The 22,452-nt window shown below is 46.7% G+C and overlaps 2 protein-coding genes across 2 annotated transcripts in view; one reads left to right on the forward strand and one right to left on the reverse strand.

Annotated features, from left to right (window-relative positions):
• The window catches only part of LOC133447291 (zinc finger protein 431-like), a 34,378-nt gene extending 27,299 nt beyond the window's left edge, over positions 1 to 7,079 (forward strand). The window contains exon 4 of the mRNA XM_061725926.1: positions 3,129 to 7,079. Within this exon, the coding sequence (XP_061581910.1) occupies positions 3,129 to 4,322 (1,194 nt within the window). The 3' untranslated portion in view covers positions 4,323 to 7,079. The remainder of the gene's footprint in view (positions 1 to 3,128) is intronic.
• Positions 7,080 to 12,737: 5,658 nt separating this feature from the next.
• Positions 12,738 to 15,629, reverse strand: LOC133447287 (uncharacterized). Its single transcript, XM_061725918.1, has one exon. The coding sequence runs from the start codon at positions 15,612 to 15,614 to the stop codon at positions 12,738 to 12,740; it is 2,877 nt and encodes a 958-aa protein (XP_061581902.1). The 5' UTR covers positions 15,615 to 15,629.
• Between the last annotated feature and the right edge of the window lie 6,823 nt (positions 15,630 to 22,452).

The raw sequence follows: 22,452 nt of genomic DNA on the forward strand, positions 1-22,452 counted from the left end.
GGATTTAACATAAAAATTAATTATAAATTGCCCGTTGCACATACATTGCTCAAATCGACATATTTTTATATCACAGTCAACAATATCTTTACGAAGTTTGAAGTTAATTGGACATGGCATGACAAAGCTATCATTTATTTAGTTATTATTTCATATTTTTTTTAAAGTGAGTGACAAAGTTCTCCAAAACCGATATGTACCAGCATATGTTTTTTGAGTCCTGTCGAAAGATATCTGAATCTGACATTTAATTGTCCTAAGACAAAAAACTGTGATTTTTAATGATTATTTTACCAGAAATTCAGAGTGACGTAAAATGGCAATTTCGTTATGGCCACGATACGCAGTCAATAAGGACCCTTATGTACATAATTATTACATGTACATGTAAATAATGTGTTAATTTCATTGTGAATGGATGAACGAAACTGCAATTACAGCACATAATTTGATTAAAAATGTATACCTGACCAAAAGCTGGCGCTATGGAGTTCATCCAAGATTGTCATATCCACTTGTTCAGAATGGAAGCCTGATTATATGTATAGATTTTGGGTCAAATTGAACAAAGTATTTGAAAGTTAAAACAACTTTGATGTTCATGGCGAGACACCGAAAAATGACTACCTCTAACGGCGACGCGCTTTGATAAAAAGTTAGTTTTCTCTGTCAGTCATCGTCAATGTCTTACCTATTATGTGACCAGCTTTGAGATCCATCCGCTCATCTCTCTTGGAGCACAGATGCATACTAGAAGACATGACAATTCCTGGTGCCAACAGGTCGCGCTACAACCGATCCTGAATATTCCACCATAGATGTCTTCAGGCTCAGTCTACAATCGTGCACATACGTTTTCGACCACATCCAATCATGTATTGCTGAGTTACATCCAATTGATGTTTCATGGCGAGCCTTAAAAATGACCTCAAGCTTCGTCCGGATCACTACGGTCACGCCCTCTGGTGAAAACGTAAAAGCTTCGCAATTTAGCGTCGGCCATTGTGTCTAGATTGTACAAACCAAGTTGTGAGCCAATCCGATAAAATCTCTAGGAGGAGTTCGTTAAAGTACGAGGCCTGGAAATGACCAGAATTCATGAAAAATGCAATTTTCTGTTCAAAATGCTGGACTTCCTGTGTAACTTAGAGCATGGGTCCAACACACTTTTTCGTAGAGCTTTGTCTGATACAATAGACACATAAAGGTCATTGCTGTAAGTCAAACCATATTGTGGGGCTCTTCAAAAAATATAAAATAGGTGGCGCTATAGAGGCCATTCTTGTCGACCCATGCCTGTCGCCCATAAAATACGTAATTTTTCGCAACTCTGGAAGCGTGTGCAAAATTTGGTGAGATTTCGAGCATATTAAGGCCTCCAAAAAGGCAATTTATTTCTCGCGAGAATAATAATAATAATTAAAGCTGCAAGCAGCGATGAACGGGCCCTCGCACTCACGGCCACCGCCCCCATAAGCATATTAGAAATGACACCACCCATGACTTCCTATATCAAACCATTCAAAAGTTATAGCAGAAAAAAGGGACAACCAATCAGAAGAAGGGGCAGGGCTAATTCAGGCCAATGAAGGTCAAGGACTCCATACAGAATCTGATGACACCACCCACCACTCTCTATGCCAAACCATTCAAAAGTTATAGCAGAAAATCGGGACAACCAGTCAGAAGAAGTGGCGGGGCTAATTAAGGCCAAAGAAGCTCAAGGACTCATTACAGAGTCCCCTGACACCACCCACGACCCTCTATGTCAAACCATTCAAAAGTTAGCAGAAAAAAGGGACAACCAATCAGAAGAAAGGGGGGGCTAATTTTCACCAATTATGGTCAAGGACTCAATACAGAGTCCGATGACACCACCCACTACTCATTATGTCAAACCTTTCAAAAGTTATGGCAGAGAAAAGTATTCTAGGGTGCGCTGTTGAGCCGTTAGGCAACGCCCATTAATGCAAACCATGAAATATCAAATTTATCGCCAGGCCTGGCTTGCATGCAAAATTTGGTGACTTTTGGAGAACTATCAAATATGGACCAATCAGATGAAGAGGGTGCGCTTTTTGGCGTCTAGTAACACTTTTGACTGAAAAAGTAATGCGCGTCGTCACAAGATGGAGACGCACATTTTGATGTATAACACACCTGGGTGCACGTTACGGTTCGGGCCGTATTAACTGCCGAAGGAATGGCATAAATTTTGCCAAAATGACACGACTAATTCAAAATGGCCGACATCCTGTTCGGTTTCGGGCATGACGCCAAGAGACTTTTCTTTAAGTTGGGCCATGATACAGGTGTGTACCGATTTTTGTGCATGTACGTCAAACCGTATTGTGGGGCTTGAGGCACAGTTTTCAAGGGGGCGCTGTTGAGCCATTTTGCCACGCCCATTAATGCAAACCATTAAATATAAAATTTTTCGCCAGGCCTGGCTTGCGTGCAAAATTTGGTGGCTTTTTGGACACGTTTAGGGTGGCAAAAAGGCGCCTCCAGGGCCCGCTCCGTGCCTCCCTTCTCCATCCTGTCGAGCCCCACCTTGGGCGCCAGTGTAGCACGGCGAGTGCCACGGGGCCCGACCGACAGGATAGAGAGGACACGGAGTTTCAGTGCAGGAACCTTTTATTTCATCCAACACACAGGACACACGTGCTTCAGCTTCAGCCTCTCCAACAGCAGCAGCCCCTTCTCCCAGCAGAGCCATGCCTTATGAAGGCAGGCAGGGTGGAGAGGTTGATTGGACACACCTGTGACCCAATCAACCAGAGTGGCTGCACCTCCACCCTGCCACAGAACCTTCAGTGCTCGGGCCCTAATAAACACAATAGTTCATGTTCAATATTATGTTTAATATATATAGTTCATGAATGGGTTTTGAGTGTGTGTTTCAGCAGCTCTCAAATTTTACACTTATTACGTAGATGTATAAGAAGTCTCATCTGAAGGTGTCGTACTGTTTAGAACTAGTTGTAACAAAATATGTTTAACATTATTCATCAGAACATAAACTTAATTGTCTCACGGAAAACAACCTGAGAGGCAGCACTTGATTGAGACTGAAAAGGCTTTTGATAATGCATCCTTGGTAATGTAAGTCATTCTCTCTGTTACAGAATCCTAAAGGAAGACCCAAAAGACACTGCTGTGATGATTGCAAGCAAGTCTTCACCACTTCAGCAAACCTGAAGATCCATAAGAGAACTCACACTGGTGATAAACCGTACAGCTGTGATCAGTGTGGAGCGGCTTTTGCCGAGAAAGGTACCCTAAAGCGACACCAGCTTATTCACTCGGGAGAAAAGCCTTACAGCTGTGATCAGTGTGGAACGGCTTTTGCCCGACAAAGTCACCTTAACAGTCACCAACTTATTCACACTGGAGACAAGCCTTACAGCTGTGATCAGTGTGGAGCGGCTTTTGCCCAGCAAAGTTCTCTAAAGAGTCACCGACGTATTCACACTGGAGACAAGCCTTACAGCTGTGATCAGTGTGGAGCGGCTTTTGCCCGACAAAGTAACCTAACGGATCACCAACGTATTCACACTGGAGACAAACCTTACAGATGTGAGCAGTGTGGAGCGGCTTTTGCCCTCAAAAGTTACCTAAAGCAACACCAACGTATTCACACTGGAGACAAGCCTCACAGATGTGATCAGTGTGGAGTGGCTTTTGCCCACCAAAGTTCTCTAAAGAGTCACCAACGTATTCACACTGGAGACAAACCTTACAGCTGTGATCAGTGTGGAGCGGCTTTTGCCCACCAAAGTTCTCTAAAGCAACACCAACATATTCACACTGGAGACAAGCCTTACAAATGTGAGCAGTGTGGAGCAGCTTTTGCCCGACAAAGTTCTCTAAAGCAACACCAACATATTCACACTGGAGACAAGCCTCACAGATGTGAGCAATGTGGAGCGGCTTTTGCCCGACAAAGTTCTCTAAAGAGTCACCAACATATTCACACTGGAGACAAGCCTCACAGATGTGAGCAGTGTGGAGCGGCTTTTGCCACATTAGGTTATCTAACGATACACCAACGTATTCACACTGGAGACAAGCCTTACAGATGTGAGCAGTGTGGAGCGGCTTTTGCCCACCAAAGTTCTCTAAAGATTCACCAACGTATTCACACTGGAAACAAGCCTTACAGGTGTGAGCAGTGTGGAGCGGCTTTTGTCCAACAAGGTCAGCTAGAGCGACACAAACGTATTCACACTGGAGACAAGCCTCACAGATGTGAGCAGTGTGGAGCAGGTTTCGCCACATCAAGTCATCTAAGGCGACATCAAAGTATTCACACTGGATAAAAAGCATACATCTGTGATCAGTACTAGGGCTGAACGATTTTTGAAAATCTAATTGCGATTTTTTTTTTCCTCAATATTGCGATTGCGATTTAATATGCGATTATTTTTTTTCAAGGTCCTGTTCTCATGTATTTTTCAACTACACAAGCAATAAATCAGTCTGTTTTATAATAAACAATGTCAGATTTATTTAAAGGACAGATTACAACAATAAAGAAAACAAATCTGTGGCTTTACCTCTTTAACACGTCTGTACACACGAGTGTTATGGGTCGTTCTCTCTGAACCCAATCGCACGACACCAAACCGGGTTAAACTTTAGCCAAAACAAGGCGTAGTTTAATAAAAAAACTCCCACAGGGAACAAAAAAACCTTCCTCACAAGGAACTCAGAACTTCTTCACAAATAACTCAAAAATCACAGGGAGAAAAAAACTAACAAACAAACCAACAAAGCTCAGCGTTAACAAAACGAACCAGCAATGAACAACTGGCAGCCCCGCTCTCTAACCTCTCCTCCTGATGAGCTGACGAGCTGCAGGTTCAGGCTCACAGCACGACTCAAGGCTGGTTTATGGTTCCGCGTTACAACAACGCTGAACCTACGGCGTAGGGTACGCGGCGACGCGTGCACTACGGCGTAGGCTATGCGTCGATTTAACGTGTCGATTTAACGCAGAACCATAATTCAGGCTTCACTGTCCGCCGGCTCGTGCTCCTCGCCGCGCCGACTCTGCGCTCATATATTTAATAAATTTATAAAGCGCTGCGTGGCCGAGCCTAGTGCTGGGCGGTATACCGGTTCATACCGAATACCGGTGTTTATTTTTCTTATGAATTTTTCATATACCGTAATACCGGTGAGTATGTACAGTAGCGTACACAACGTTGGGAACGCCGCGCGGCGGAACGTAGCGCCGCTGGACACTGTTTGTGAGGGGACTGTTTAGCAGTAGTGATGCACCGATTCTTCGGTAACCGAAATTGTTCGGCCGAAAATGGCAAAAAAACACTTTCGGTGTTCGGTGGAATAAGTGGGAAAAAACCGAACAATTAATAACGGCGTTGTAATGTAAGGAAATAGACTGGCCGCTCCCGTACCCGGTTGCGCACCAAAACATAAATCGTTGGCCAACCAAAAAGTAACCACATAAGAATTTTACCTACAGTAACAGACTGGCCGCTCCCGTAACTGTTGCGCACCACAAACATAAATCGTTGGCCAACCAAAAAGTAACCACATAAGAATTTTATCTAACATTCACCAGGAGGTGGAACCAAAACAACATAATGCTGGGAAATTAAAAAATTTTCAGTTTTTTATGTTCAATAAATATTTTCTACCTTGTAATTTTGTAAAAGATTTTTTTTCTTTGAAAAGCCTAAATCAAATTTATTTGATTTATGCAATGAAAAAATTGGCAAAATAAATGAAAAACTGCGAAGAACCATGTTCTGTATTCGGCCAAGTGTTTATTATTATTTTTGGTTTCGGTCACAAATTTTCATTTCGGTGCATCACTATTTAGCAGTTGTATTGTTTACAGCGGACACATGTGGGTGAAGATGGCTGAAAACGAAAGTCCCACAACTGTTCCAGAACATGACACAGGGGAACTTGTTCCGAAAAGAGGAGCCGTGTCGGCTGTGTGGACGACGTCCTCAAACAACAATCATCTGCAACTGTTGTAAAGATAAAGTTGTAGCCGCGGGAGGCAACACTAGCAACTTGCTCCACCACCTCAGCTGCAAACGTGATAGAATATCAAGAATGCATGAAGCTGAGATCTGCGTCCACCACGTCTACAGGTAACACTAGAAGTGCGGGAGAAAAGTCAAGTCAGACAACACTTAGTCTTTAAGTGTTGTCTGACTGATTCTCTCATTTCATTAGAATCATAAGTGCCACCACCTCATTGTAAACGGCATCATTTTGTGAGGCCATGCAAACCTGTATTTATACTAGTGTGGACATTAATGTTTTTCTAAAATATTTCCTCCTCATGACAGTAAAATAGGCCATTCTAAGCCAATTTACTGAAGCAATTCCTTTCCAAATCATTAAAAAATATGACCCAGTTGTGCATGAAAAAAAAAATACCGTGATATACTGTGAAACCGATATAGTTTTGAAAAATACCGTGATATAAATTTTTGGTCATACCGCCCAGCACCAGCCGAGCCCTAACGCTAAGGCCATGGTAGATTTAGGTTATGCTGCACCGCTCTGCTCACTCGCACATTACGTGACCAGATCACGTGACCAGATCACATCACAGCCTTTGTGCTTAGAAAGTCTTGTTTTATCACATCGCAATATTATCGCGAATGCAATTAATCGTTCAGCCCTAATCAGTACTGATATCATTTATTTTTAAAGTTCAGTTAGGCAGCACGGTGGCTTAGTGGTAAGCACTGTTGCCTCACAGCAAGAAGGTCCCCAGTTCGACTCCTGGGCCCAGCAGAGTCTTTCTGTGTGGAGTTTGCATGTTCTCCCCGTGCTTGCATGGGTTTCCTCCCACACGCCAAAAACATGCATACTAGGTTAATTGGTGATTCTAAATTGCCCGTAGGTGTGAGTGTGTCTGGTTGTTGGTCTGTATATGTGGCTCTGCCTCTCGCCTGAAAATAGCTGGGATAGACTCCAGCAGACCCCCATGACCCTGCAAAGGATAAAGCAGGTATAGATAATGGATGGATGGAGTTAAAATGCACCAAAGAAGTTTGAAAGAAGTTTGTGTTTAGTTAGTTGTTGTTCATGTGTAGTTTAGTTTTGTAAATAAATTCTGATTAATTTGAATGAGAGAAGTTGTTTGTGTTTATTTTATCCATATTTGTCACAGCTGCTGGTTGGTCTGTGCTCAGACTCCTTCCTTCACTGTTATTCTGTAACGCCCCCCCCGGGCAACAGGCTGGCACGTAGGGAATAACAGCTACTTTGAGACTGATTTTGCTGTTTAGTTATTATTTCCTGATAAGTCAGTTGGTGCCCATTTTAATTGATTCATTTTGATAAGTCATCGTCTTCTTTAATTATAACTACCGTAAGACAATTATTAATAACTTTCTAATAACTGAACCAGCGCTCCCTTTGTGACCAACACCAGCCCCGTCCTCGGTGTCCACATGCAGGACAGTAGCTCTCAAGGACCAGGTTTGGACACTCCTGGTTTAGGACTTTATACGCAAATAACAATAAAGTTTTGACTTTGATTGTAGATGTTCTGGAGAACCCATGAAGGGAGGCCAACACAAGAGAGATGGTCTCTTACTGGTTCCTGTCAGCACTCGCGCTGCTGCTTTAATCAAATCTAAATCCAGACCTTCACCCAGTGACGATCTTCAGGACGGCTGAAGAAGACTTTACACATCAGTCCCACTCCCCCATCATCAACACAACATTTGGTGGAAATAGAAATGCAGCTCTGGATGGAAATGAATGTTTAGATACATGATGATCTGACTGAAACAAGGACACGGTCACATGACAACTAAAGGAAGTCCAAATAAATATTAGAGTGAGACACTTGTTTAGTCCAGTTTATTGATACGGAATAAATGAAGCTTGTAAAACAGACACAACTGTTGATGAGACACTGATAAGACTTATTAAAAAACTCAACCTAAAATGCAATCAACAGTTCCAGATATAAAAGACCAGATTCTACCATCAGAGTCCAAATGAAGGGTAGAGCAGAGAAAGAAGAAAAGTGATCAACAAGTGCTCCTGCTGAACAACTACATCTAATGTGACTGAACATGAGTCCAACTGTCCACTTCCTGTCAGCAGCTGGACAACCGGACGTCCTCCAGGTATTTTATCCTCTATTTGGGTTTGGAGACGCGGCTGCAGAGACTGCTGGGGTCACTGTTGGTTGGTGTTGATCCTCACAGCAGAATAAGTCACCACATCTTCCTCCTTGACCTGAAATGAACAAACCAGAAACATCACGATTCATCAGAAATCCTGCTTATCAGCCCGTGTAATCACCTGTTCTATATTTACTTACATTTTTCTTAGCAAAAGTCTTTCCAGAGTGATCAATAGAGGCGTAGGTCACGTTGTTCTCTGACCTCTCACCCTGGAGGAAAAAAAAAAAGAAATACTCAGGAAGTGTCTTTAAAGGGGACCTATTATGAAAAACAGGTTTTTTTCTTGTTTTAACATATATAAAGTGGTCTCCCCTCACCCTGCCAGCACAGGGGAGACAAAATACCATGAATTTCTGCAGGGTCTCTGACCCCCGCCTTACAGAGTCCCCCAGTGTCACGTGACCTTTTTTTGAGCCGATTAGAATCTGCTCCCGTCGTGACGTCACAACGGGAGCAGATTTCCAGAGGTTCAGCCTCCGCTGCTGAAACCACGCCCACAACCAGCTCTCTCCGCTGCTGGAGCGGTGCTTACTTCAGCCACTCGGAATGCGGCGCCGCGGCGGAGCGGATCCGGGTTAAATCATCCAGGTTCCCGGATGGTTTGGGAGCTGGGTCCTCGGGGGTCCGTCCCAGGTCGGACCAGCTTCACCCTCCGAGATTTTCAGGCAAATCTGTCGGTTTGATCCCCGATAACGGGCGATGCGCAGCGGATGCGCAGCGGATGCGCTGCGGATGCGCCGCAGAGCGGATCTGTGCGGTGGCCGTGGGGTTGCAGCGCCCGTCGCGCAGCATCCGCCGCGTAGATCCGGCTGAAATTCTGCTGGTCGGTCCCCGGGAGTCCCTGCTACCAGTCCAGGCCGGTTCCTGCGGTCCCGGCCGGTCGGAACCGTTAAAGCCGCGGTGATGCGCGCTGCTCTAGCAGCGCTGCTCCCGGGCGCCCGGCGTGGCTCCGGGGCCAGCGTTCAGCATCCGCCGGGTAGATCCGGCTTAAATAGTGCATAAATGTTATTTATGTACAACTCCTATTTTATTTTTTTAACAATAAAGTTTCCATTTGTGAAAATTCAGTGTTGGGATTTATTTACAGGCTCGGGCTGCTCTGGCGGAGCGAGGTTTATGCTCCTCCCCTGCTACACGTCATTCAGGGAGCCAATCAGCACAGAGCCTCATTATCATACCCCCCCCTTCCCTAAAAATGAGGCGCAGAAAAAGAGGTTAGAAGCGGTAAAACTAGTGACAGGGCCCACAGGCTGGATTTATGATTTATGTAGAAAAAACAAGCTTTAGATTGTTTTTAAGACATTCAAGGCCTGTTTAAAATATACATTAAATGCCATAATAGGTCACCTTTAAGATCTGTGTTGCAGTTTGAAACCACAGGTTTCATTCGCCGTCACGATGAATGTAAGTTGTTTTCAGCCACAAGACAGGAGAAGGAGATCAGATCATAAATGCAGGGCCGCCGCAAGGGGTGTGCGAACCGTGCGACCGCAAGGGGCCTCGCGCTATGGGCCTTTTTTTTTTCAAAAACATTTTTTTTCATTTTTTTTTTTTCGTTTTTACCCTTATAAATATCAACAGTCATGTTCCATTACAGACCTAAATGTGTGCTAGTCTGTGCGTATCAATAAATATATGTGCAATGATGACGCGTGTTCAATACAACTGATCGGACCAAGCGCAGACACAAGCTGCTCTGATCCAGACGGGTGGAGTGTGGAACAAACTGTCACACAATGTCGAGAGAACCAGACAGACTCAGGAAATTTCCATCAGGGAATGAAAAAAGAAAAAAACTAAAGAAAATGGAAGAGTTTAATCCCTCTCTGAAAGGCTCGTTTGATAAATTTGTTACAAAAATCACCGATCCGACCGGGTCTCAAGCAGCCGTGGGGCCCCGCGTCGAGGCAAGAGATGATGATGAGGCAGGGGAAGGTATCCAGTATTTTTAAAATTGCGCATATAGACACCCGATCCGACCCGAAAAACCTGTGCTACACTCACGCGCGAGGACCCTCCCCGGCCATTTTGCACAGGGCCTCGCAAATCTCTGCTCTGCATAAATGTTATAAGAAGTGGACAAGCTCTCGGTGACGTCAACCACAGGTTTTTGAAGACTGAGGCCCCGTTTACACGGAGCAAAAACAGTGGCGTTTTCATGCGTTTTGGCCGTTCGTTTACACGAAAACGAAGCTCAAAGTCACCAAAAAACATAATTCCTGAAAACTCCGGCCAAAGTGGAGATTTTCAAAAACTCCGTTTTCATGTTTGCTTGTAAACAGAGGGAAACAGAGATTTAGGCTTCAGAACGTCACATTATGCCACAGAAACGTCACCAGCATCATTTGTGCGACCTGTGTTTACAATTTGTTTAGTCACCGCAAATATTTTCTTGTATTTTACCTGTTTTATTTTCTAAAGTCACACTTAAGTAACTCCACTTCTCTGTCACTCCAAACGAAAGACTCTCGTTCCGTCTTGGAAGTAACTGCAGTCAAGGCTGATTTATGGTTCTGCGTTACACCAACGCAGAGCCTACGGCGTAGGGTACGTGGCGACGCGCACCGTACGTAGGCTACGTCGTCGCTTTAACGCGGACCATATTATTCAGGCTGCACACGTGTCATTTGTCGACCCTTTTTTTCAGGATTCCGATTGGCCAGATGTGAAGGCAAAGCAACATCATTTGCAGTGGGATCCACAGAAAACGGGTCCACAATCCACATGTGTCCCTCTCTGGGATCCTCAGGAAAGTAGTCATCACATTTCTCTGCCAGTTGTGAGAGGTGCTGAGAGACTGAGTCACTGATGTTCACATGGGGGAAGTCTTTTAAAATACCCGACAAAAGTGGAAACATGTCCATTCTCTTTTCCTGGGTCCTCTTGGTCCACAAAGCAAGTTTCCTCTTGAACGCTTGAACTTTGTCTGCAACAACAAAAATGTGGCTGGTTCTTCCTTGAAGGGAGATGTTCAGCTGGTTCAGTCGTGAAAAAATGTCACTGAAGTAGGCAAGTTTTGCTGTGAACTTTCTGTTTGCAAAGTGATGTGCAAGATGATATTTTTTCTCAGTGAGAAATGAGAAGACCTCATTCCTCAGTTCAAACAGACGGTTGAGGACCAGTCCTCTTGAGAGCCATCTCACTTCACTGTGATAGAGCAGCTGGATGTGATCTGCTTCCATGTCCTTACACAGTTTAGCAAAACATCTGAAGTTCACAGCATTGTTTTTAATGAAGTTGATGGTTTTCACACTTACATCCATCACCTCGTGGAACTTTGACATCTTTTTTGCTGCGAGGCTTTCACGGTGGAGAAAACAGTGTGTCCATTTAGCTTCTGGTGCACGATCCAGAATCTGTCTGATGACGCCTCGATGCTTGCCAGTCATTGATGCTGCACCGTCACTGCACACCCCGACACAGTTCTGCCAGTCCATGCCGTTCTCACTGAAGAAGTTATCCATGCAGCGGAAACATTCCTGAGCCGTAGTCCGTGTTGGTAGCTCTCGAAAAAACAGTATGTCTTCGTGCAAACTATTGTCCCAGCGATGGCGAAAAAAAAACAGCAGCAGTGCAGCATTCGTGACATCAGTGGACTCATCAAGTTGCAAAGATAAAAATGGGCTACTTTTTACTCTTTCAATGAGTTGTTGCTGTATGTCTGAGGCCATGTCCACGATACGGTGACTCACAGTGTCGTTTGAGAGTGTGATGGTCAGCAACTTTTTTGCAGCGGCCTCTCCGATCATCTCACGGCACATATCAACAGCAGCAGGCAGAACCAACTCCTCTGCTATGGTGAAAGCTTTCTTCCTCTGTGCCACATGTCTGGCAACAAGGTAGCTAGCTTTCAATGCACATTTAGAGGTACCAGTCAGTGACACGATAGATTTTTTCTGCATCTGCAACCTATCTTCTTTTCTCTTGAAAAATTCCACCGGCTTTCCCACAAGCGTCGGATGCTTGGTCTCTAGATTCCGCTGTAGTTTTGAGGGCTTCACTGCTTCGTTGGATAGAGTTAATCCACACTCCACACACTGGGCTCTCGGCACCGCCGCGCTACCTCCGTTTACGAAGCCGTACTTGATGAAGTCCGGATTGTACTTGCGCATGAATTTACTTTTGGTGGGGTTGTCGTCTTCATTTTTCCGTTTTAGGTATTTCTCCATCGTGTTGGCGTATGTTGCACTGGAAAAATAAAGGATAAATGATCAGGCCAGTGATACAGTGTTTCCTCAAACCAGAGCTTTTAGTTATCTTTTTAAATCACATTTTACATCAACACTTCTGTGCAAACTGTTAAGTTTAAACCATATTTTAAATCATATCTGTAAACTGCACACTTAAGTTACTTTAGGTTTAACCTGCAGTACACAAATGGTAGTTAACAATACATCTGCTGATGCACAATCTTGGACACATCATCAGTGTTGTATCCTGGACTCACTGGGTGTTTCGGGTCTTGCAACAGACACCCTCATCCAGGCGACCCGGCCGAGGTGATCAAGTCTCGGCCTGTGTCCAAGTGGCATGCTACCCCCACTACAACCACTGCTCCCCCCTCCTCAACCAGAGCCATCTGGAGGCTTTTTCTGCTGCCTCCACGTTGTTACCTATGGCCCTTCTACGGTTGGCACCCGTTATGCCTAGTGCGCTGTAGGCTTTGCTCAGGGAGTGGCTGGCAAACCCCCGACTGCCCACCTCCACTGGCATTAACTTGGTCTTCCACCCGTTTCTCCGACAGTCCTCCACCAGCTCCTGGTACTTCTCCCTCTTTCGTTCATGGGCCTCCTCCATCCTCTCCTCCCAGGGAACCGTCAGCTCCAACAAGACGAGTTGGTTTGTTGCCTCTGAGACCAAGATGATGTCAGGTCTCAATCTCGACTGGGTGATGTGTGGTGGAATCTTCAGTTGTCTTTCAAGGTCAACTGTCATCACCCAGTCTCGGGCCGTGCAGAGCAAACCAGTAGAGCAGTTTCTCTGTGTTTTCTCCGGCCTTTGTCCTTCCCTGACAAAGCGGATGGCCTTAGCTGTGGCTTGGGTGTATCGGCTTCCCTCTATCCCCTTGCTGATTGCTTCAGCGATGGATTTGAGGACCTGGTCGTGCCTCCATCGATACCGGCCCTCACCCAGCGCCTTGGAGCAGCTGCTCAGGATGTGTTCCAGTGTCCCTGTTTTGGAACACAGGGGGCAAGCAGGTGTTTCTATTTTGCCCCATATGCACAGGTTGGATGGGCTTGGGAGGACATCGTAAACCCCCTGGATCAAGAACTTGATCCTTTGGGGATTCCACCGCCAGATGTCCTTCCAGGTGACGCTCCGCTCCATCGCCTGCTCCCACTTCATCCAGGCACCCTGCTGCCGCATGGCCACTGCTCTGCTGGTTCTCTCCTCCTCGACTGAAGCTCGCACCTCCTCCTGCACCAACCTCTGCCTCTCTCTTCCGCTGGCACGGTCGAAGCGGGTTGCTGGTTGTCTCCCCAGTCCGGCTCTGCCTTGCGCCACTGTTCCCAGGATGGCCCTGTGCTTCAGTCGTGACTCTGCTTGCTGGACCTCATCGGCTGCCCTCCACTTTCTCCCTGTCCTCACAACGATCCCTGCCCCGGACACTTTGGCATCTCTGGATCCAGAGTACTGCAAGTGTTCCCGTGCCCGTGCCACGATGAACTCCTCTCTTACTGAACTGAAAGGGAGCCTGAGCTTGTTGGTGTTCCCATACAGCCCAATGCTACTTAGGCTGCGCGGTAATCCCAGCCACCTTCGCAGGTAGCTGCTCACCTTCTGCTCAAATCCTTCCACCACAGTCATGGGGACCTCGTAGATGAGGAGAGGCCAGAGAATTCTTGGGAGGATCCCATGCTGGTAGACCCAGGCCTTGAATCTTCCAGGGAGCCCAGACTTGTCCACTGTCCTTAACCAGCCTTCCAGGTCAGCACTGGTTGCCTTGATGGAATCTGCATCCTTCAGGCTGCAGTTGAAGACCTTTCCAAGGCTCTTCACTGGCCTCTCAGTGACTGATGGGATCTGATGTACTCCCAGGCTGAAGCGGAATCTGTCCGTGACCTTCCCCTTCTTCAGAACCAAGGACCGGGACTTTGCCGGTTTGAAGCTCATGCGTGCCCACGACATGACGCGCTCCAACCCCTGGAGGATCCACCTGGCTCCTGGTACAGCTGTTGTTGTCACCGTGAGGTCATCCATGAAGGCTCTGATGGGAGGTTGCCTCACTCCAGACTTGCTGAGGGGACCTCTGCATTCTGGTTCGGCTGCCTTGACCAGCATGTTCATTGCCAGCGCAAAGAGGCTTACTGAGATTGTGCACCCAGTAATTATGCCAACTTCCAGCTGGTGCCAGTCAGATGTCATCTCGCCAGAGGAGACTCTCAAGCTGAACTTGCTGTAGTAGTCCAGAATGAGGTGTTTCACCTTCTGGGGAACATGGTGTTTCTCCAGTGCCACTTCAACCAGCTTGTGGGGTATCGACCCATAGGCGTTGGTGAGATCCAGCCATAGCACCGCAAGATCCCCTCTGCCTTCTCTCGCCTCCCTGATGAGTTGGGTTACCACGCCTGTGTGTTCCAGGCAACCAGGAACTCCTGGTATTCCTCCCTTTTGCACTGACGTGTCAATGTACTTGTTGCTAAACAGGAAGTTGGAGAGTCTCTTAGCTACGATGCTGAAGAAGATTTTGCTCTCCACATTGAGCAAGGAGATGACACGAAACTGGTCGATGTTCTGAGACTTCTCGTCTTTTGGTATGTACACTCCGTCAGCATATCTCCATGACTGGGCGATCTTCCCTCTCCTCCATATCACCTTCAGAGCCCTCCAAAGCCGATGTCGTAGCTTTGGGCAGTTCTTATATGCCTTATACGGCACTCCGCTTGGACCTGGTGCTGAGCTTGACCGTGCTCTCCGCACCACTTCCTCCACTTCACTAAGGCAGGGTTCTTTGAGGTTGAACTCCAAGGTAGGCTCTGGTGGCATTGTCAGTGCATCGCATGGACCCAGCGGCTGTTCTCTAATAGGGTCACTGTACGTGGCCTTGAGGTGGTCATTGATGTCATCCTTGGAGCAGGTAAGGCGGCCAGACCTCTTTTGACCAAGAAGCTGCTTGGTCAACTTGAAAGGATTGGCCAGGAAAGCGGTTCTCTTCCTGGCCCTCTCTTTCCGCCTCCTCCTGTGGAACTCCGCCCTCCGCAGGGTCAGGAGTTGCTTCCTTAGAATTGCTCTCAGATCCGCTAGGCCAGCTCTTTCAACTTCCCCTGCTGTCTTGTACTGCCTCTTCAGCAGCTTTAGCTCTTCCCGAAGACTCTGGATTCTCCTTGCTCTGTGGTTTGGAGCATAGGCCAATGGCGTGGGCTTGGGTGCCTCTGTTCCGAAGCGCTCAGCCGCGATGTTAACTATGAGGGTGGTCATCGTTTCAAGCCGACGGTCCACATCCCCTTTGGCTGTCACTTCCAGTGTTGGGCCGCACCCAGTGATCATGTGGACTTTTATAAATGTATATTTTTGTGATTATGAGGACCTGTAAAACCAGACTTTGCCCCTTCTTCCTGAAGTCCTGCGACCCCCTGCTGCTAACTCCTGGTTATCTCGGCCTGGGTCGAGATAGTCCGTTTACGACCCCCACTGCATGGCCGGAGATCAAAACAAGGACCCAGCAGGGTTTCTGCCAGGGAAAACAGACTTCCTTGGGGTTTTATGACACCTAAGCAGGGGTCGGGACGCAGCGGAGCCCTAAAACCAGGCCTCTTTGGACAGACACAAAACCTACCAGCAACCCCCCAGCATGCCTTGCGGGATGGGGCGGCGCCCACAAGCGGCGCGCATCCAATCACAAACGAGGCACCGATGACGTCACCGCAGCGCGCGTAGGATCAAAACCCCTGCCGCTGCTCCTCCTCTAACTCGCTTCTCAACTTCATCTCATCGGCGCTGGATCTTTGGCCAGGCCAAAGGATCCCATCTCCTCTCTCTCCCCCCGGGCTGGGAGGCAGGAGGCCCGCACCGGACCGGGCCCTGCGGGGTCCGGCCGTTGAAGCCGCGGTCCCCCGGGAGGCTCCGATTTCTCACTAAACTCTGTTCCTCTTTAAGTTTCTGCAGATCCGAGCTTCCGACGCCCACGCGCTCCCGGCAACCAGATCGGGACACAGCTGCGATTGAGTGCTCAGACTGAACCCCCCCTCCCCGCTCCGAGCCCCTGTCTGCGAACCGGCGCAGGGATCGGGGACGGACGGCCGGCGTCTCGCCCGGCGTGAGCTCTCCCGGGGCCCGGACGGCCGCGCGTCGGCGACCGGCGCAGAGAGGGAAGCACGGCGGAGAGACCGGTCCCCCCGCCGCGCCTAGGAATGCGTGTGAGCCTCCGTTTTGGTCCGGAACCACGGCCCGGCACGAGGCGGCCCCGCCGCTGTCTAATCCGTTTCAGGGGAAGGGACGGGACGCGATAGCCTGACTGCGAAACCCCAGCAGGACCGCGAACCCAGTCGACAAACCCGCAGGCACCCGAATCCGGATCCCAGAGGAGACGTGAGCCCGCGTAGCAGTGATCAGTAGGATTTAAGAGTGTTCAGAACTGTGTGTGAGATTGTGAGACCTGGGTTATCAGTAACTTAAGAGTGTTACAGAGCTAAATCTGTGTTCAGAGCTGAGATTACATCATCATTGTTATCATTATCATGTTTGATTATTTGGTAGTCGTTGTTTTCTGCCGTAGGCACGTTTTAAATGCTGCGTTCGCCATCCGGTCCGATTGCACGTGGCCCAGAGGGCGCGTCCATCTTTAAAAGACCACAGGAGCCCCGTTTGAACTGTAGATGTTCTGTATCTTCGTTATTATTGCTTGATTTCTTTTTTTGTTTTCATTCCATGCATTTAACGTTTATGTTTCATTTTATTGATTGTTGTTTTTCTTGTTAGTTAATGGTTTTATAATAATGTCGTGTGCCATCAGATTTATTCAGGTATTTATTTACATCTCTTTTGATACCCGTATGTAAATAAACTCTGATTGATTTCTTTATGAGTGGTTGTTGTTTCATGCAAGATTTGGTCACAAATTGATTTGTTTAAGCAGAGCCTAGTGTTCGGACATCACGCCTTCACTGTTATTCTGTAAGATTTGCTGTTCTGCAGGATAAACCATAATCATATGAGACTGATTTTCTGCTGTTTTAGTTATCGAATCCCACCGGAAGTAAGGCCCGGCGGTGGTGCCCCGAGAATTATCATTTTGATAATATGATTTGATAAATAGTCCACTTTATTAATTATTAATAATTCTTTAATAGAATTATCATTAGCCTTGATAACTGGACAGCCAAGCTACCCGAGACGCACAACACCAGGATCCGATCTACATCCTCATCAAACTGCTGCCACTCGGTTCTCTTTGAGGATTGGGGCCACTGGATCCTTGGTCTGGCCGAAGGCGCAGAGCCAGTTGTAATGGTAAAATACATTCAAACCAAAATCTTAATAAAGCTACAAAATAATATAGCCTACAAGCATCAAACAATTTCTTATTAGCTCATTACCTTCAATAAGTCTTGTGAAAATTAACTTTATCTCAGGGAAATTCACCTTTTTAATACAAAAATTGCTACATACATAGTAACTAAACAATTAACATGAACAAATATGGTCTTTGCCTTAACGAAATGTAATAAAATACATTCACTCATGCACAACGCATGTCAGTATTGAGTAATTCCACAAGATGGCGGCAAACGCACATGTTTACTCTTGAACACAAAGAAAATATACTTTTTAACTTAATAAAACATCACAAAAATATTCTCCTCAAAGCTAAAACATATTAAGAAATTATTGAGTACCAGTTCCACAGTTAAACTAATTTAAAACATACCTGGAAAATAAAGGATCACACTGCTCTCCCCCGTTGCTGGGCGCAGACCAGTAATCAATCCTTGATCTTGGCATATCCAGAACGACTCTGAGCGCAGACCAAGTAAACGATCCCTTATCCTGGCAGATTTAAACTTATTTTGTTCAAAATAAAGGATCTTAAAATAATAAAGGATAAAGCAGCTAGATGAGTGTCCGAGGTAAATAGAACGTGCCCCAGCATTATTCTCCTCTTTTATAGAGCTCCCCGTCTTCTTCCTCTGGGTTCCCTCCTCCACCGGCTGGCAGTCAGTAACAGCGCCACCACATGGTCGGGATGCAGTCCCGCGGCCCCCGCGGCCCAAACGTAGAATACAGAATTTTTTTCGCGGCCCACTAGGGGGCCCTATGGTTAAGAATCACTGATGTAGACGCTCCAGCATTTCCTGTCTCATTGTCTGTGGAATTGCAATTCGACAGCCCACTATGATGAGGCCTTCAGATGTTGACAATGAGTCCTTGAATGTATAATAGTCCTTTGCACTGTTTGGAACGCTGCTTACACGTGTAGGCCATCCATCTTTGATCAGCTTGAGTACGGTCTGCAGCTGCTCATCCTCTCGTGTAGCCGACCTTATCATGTCTAGCTTGTGCTCTGATACAGGCCAACTGTGGATGACAGCATCAACATGACTAGCAATGATCTTCTCTGTATTGTTATCTTTGTCCCCCGCTCTCTCCTACAGGGCTGCGTGACAGAGCATCAGCAATAACTAGTGTCTTTCCTGGAGCGTATTCTGCTTTGGCGTTGAACCGCATCAGCTGCATTAGTAGCCTTTGACATCGCACTGGTACCATATCCAGATCCTTGCTGTTTATCAGTGGCACCAGCGGTTTGTGATCTGTAATGAGTCGGAATCTGTCCATGCCCACCAGGTACTTTTGGAACCTCTCACAGGTCCACACTCCTGCCAGGCATTCCTTCTCAATTTGCGCTTACCTGGTTTCCGCGTCTGACAGCTTCCTGGAACAATATGCAACTGGCTTCCAGCTGTCATTGTGTAGCTGGAGAAGAACACCTCCTATGCCATAACTGCTCGCATCGGCTGAGACTGCAGTCTGTCGTTGTGCATCATAGTGAGCTAATACAGGTGAGGTGCTGAGGGCTTCCTTTATACGTCTGAACGAGTATTGCTGTGGCTGATCCCATGTCCACGTTGTATCTCCTTTCAGCAGGTCATATAGAGGAGCTGCTGCTGTTGCCAAGTCCGGTATGTATTTACTCATGTAGTTGACCATGCCCAGTGCTCTCTTAAGCTCATGAACATCTCTGGGCTCCTGTAAGTTATTGATAGCACACACTTTAGCTGGGTCTGCTCTGACTCCGGTGGCGTCCACTATGTGACCCAGGAAGCGCAGCTCTGACTGTCTGTACACACACTTCTCTTTGTTGAGCCTGAGTCCAGTGTGCTCCATTCTCTCCAACGTGCGTTGCAGGTGTGTGTCGTGTTCCTTCATGTCCTTCCCATGGACAATGACATCATCCATGTACACGGCTACACCCTCCAACCCCTCCAACAGTTCATTCATCTTGCGTTGAAATATTTCTGGGGCAATGTTTATCCCGAAGGGATATATGAAGGGCAGTCGCTTGAAACAAAACCTCCCATAAGGAGTGATGAATGTAGTCAGCAGGCTGCAGTCTTCATGTAACGGCACCTGCCAAAAGCCTGAAGCTGCATCCAGGGAGGTGAAGACTGTGGACCCTGACAGCTTAGCCAGTGTCTCTTCTGTAGTCGGTAATTGGTATCGCTCCCTTTTTATGTTGTCGTTCAGCTTTTGCAGCCCGACCCAGATCCTTACTGCTCCTGTCGGCTTCATGACTGGCACCATCGGTGCGCACCAGTCTGTTGGCTGGGTAACTCTCTCTATCACGCCTTGCTCCTCCATGCGTTGCAACTCAGCTTTTACTTTAGGAAGGAGAGGTAGAGGAACTCTTCTGGCTGTATGTACAGCGTAGGGCACAGCATCTTCTTTCAGGTGGATCTGCACTGGCTCTGTTTTAAATGTCCCTTCCTGTCCTGCTGTTGCTTTAACATGCTCTACTCTTTTTACAAGCCCCATCTCTACCGCCGTCTCTCTTCCTAGTAGGTTGCTGACTGTAGACCCTCTTGCTACCTGCACTGTAAATATGTACTTTCTCTGCTTATGGAGTGTACTAGCAGTAAACTGTCCCACAATGCTAAGCGCTCCACCTGGGCTATCGAGAGGAATAATAGATTTAACTAGCTTTCTTTTTGGCTTAAGTGCCTTAAATGTTTTAAGGTTCATCACTGTAACATCAGCACCTGTATCAATACGAAATTTAACAGGAGTGTATCCTACAGCTATCTTCTCAGTCCAGTATTCAGCACTGCTCTGGTTTGCCTTACTCACTGCACCCAAGTAAAAGCTTCCCTCCTCAGTATCTTCACTGTGTATGACTTCTCTTACTGACCTAGAGAAACATTTTCTCTCCCAATGGCCCTTTTTCCCACAAAATTTCTACATACTGTGTCTGATGCTGGGCATTTAGCAGTGTCTTTGTGCTTCTCTTTACCGCACCGGTTGCACGTATAGTCCCGCTGGCGATTTCCTTGTCCGCCACTTCTCTCGCCTGCAGATTGCCTCCATGACGGTGTACCGCCTCTCTTTGATGGTCGCCGATGTGTCACCTCCTGCACGGTAGCCGTCTGTCGCTCCTGCTGGTTTATCTGTTGTTCCACATCCTCAGCTTGCCGTATCATCTGCACTGCCGTTTCCAAAGTGAGTGTTGGCATAAGCTGCAGTCTTTTTGAGAGCTCTCTGTCCCGTATGCCAACAACCAGCCTGTCCCTGATGTGTTCGTTTTTGTTGTCTCCTAAGTCACAATTTTCACTCAGTTCATAGAGGGCTCTTATAAACGTCTCAGCCATTTCCTCCGGCTTCTGCGCTCGTTGGTAGAAACACGCTCTCTTGTGTATTGTGTTTTTCTGTGGCATAAAGTATGCATCATATTTAGCCAGTACCGTATCGTAGTCGTCACTGTCCGCTGCTCGTCTGAACGTAAAATGACTGACTTGAAAATGTTTTCAGCTTTATGGCCCATCGCGATTAGCGTGCTGACCTGAACCACACCGCCTTCTTCTCCCAACTTCACCGCCGACCTGTACCGGGTGAATCTCTGTCGCCATACCGGCCAGTCTCCAGGTCGCTCAAAGTTGAAGTGCTCCGGCGGGTTAAACTTCGCCATTGTGTCGGCCGTAGGTCTCCCTCAGACCACTTCTGACACCATGTCAAATAACTGATGTCCGCTTCTGTTATTTGTGCTCAACAACTGTTTTATTTATTCAGTTAACATCAGGAGTTTAACCGAGCATGGCTTATCCGACTGCTCTCACATGTGCCTAGTTACTTCCGCATACACGTTCAACATGTCCCCTGATTGGTTACCAGGTAAGTCTCGTTTTCACACACGATACCTTGACAGTCAACAACATCATTACATGTCCATCAGGTTCATTCAGTAAATAATGTTTCTACTAATAAACGTCTGCTCTGCATTAAATGTATTATCAGGACGTCTCAACAAAGAAATATCCAGCTGATCCAAAACACTCCAGCAAGATTTTATGTGAACATTCAGATTCAACTTTAGCATTTTTTAAATGTCTTATTCTTCAAAGAAGAATAAATGTAGTTTTCTTCACATATAAAGACACCAGGAACAAATCTCTGGAGTACGAAATAGTATTAGGGCCAAGCAGGAGAAAAATGTAAATAATATTTTAGAGGAGGAAGATTCTTTTTTCATTATGCACTGAGATTAATGTCCATGTACAATTTCAAGAAAAAAGTCGGAATGTCGAGAATAATGTTGAAATGTTGAGCAAAATTTCGAGAATAAAGTCAACCTTCTGAGACTATACGTAGAAAACGGCGCATGTGACTGTCTTTCCAAAATGTAGGCCTATAGACCCTCCAAGGATGTAAGTTAGTTAGTTAGTTAGTTAGTTAGTTACGGTTGCTGCTGCAGAGCTGTCAGTCACTCTGCTAACTGGATTTGATGGGCCAGAAGAGACATTAACACTTTATTCTTGAAATTGTATTTCAACATTAATCTCGACATTTGGACTTTTTTCTCGAAGTGCACAATAAAAAGAAATCTTGCCCTCTCAAATATTTTTTCTCCTGCATGGCCCTAATACTTTGGGTGGCTCCAGGTCTGGACGGTGAGTCAAAGGTGAGTTGCTGAGCAGCGGGGTGGTGAGCCGGGTTGGTGAGTGGCTTTCTGCGGGCTGGCTCTTTCACTCCGGTGGCTGGTGGGGGGGGAGCTTAACAGCAGATCCCCGGGTTCACACGGTGAGCCGGGTCTCTGGGTGGCTCCGGGTCT

Source organism: Cololabis saira, chromosome 7, assembly GCF_033807715.1.
Source record: "Cololabis saira isolate AMF1-May2022 chromosome 7, fColSai1.1, whole genome shotgun sequence".
Taxonomy (NCBI): domain Eukaryota; kingdom Metazoa; phylum Chordata; class Actinopteri; order Beloniformes; family Belonidae; genus Cololabis; species Cololabis saira.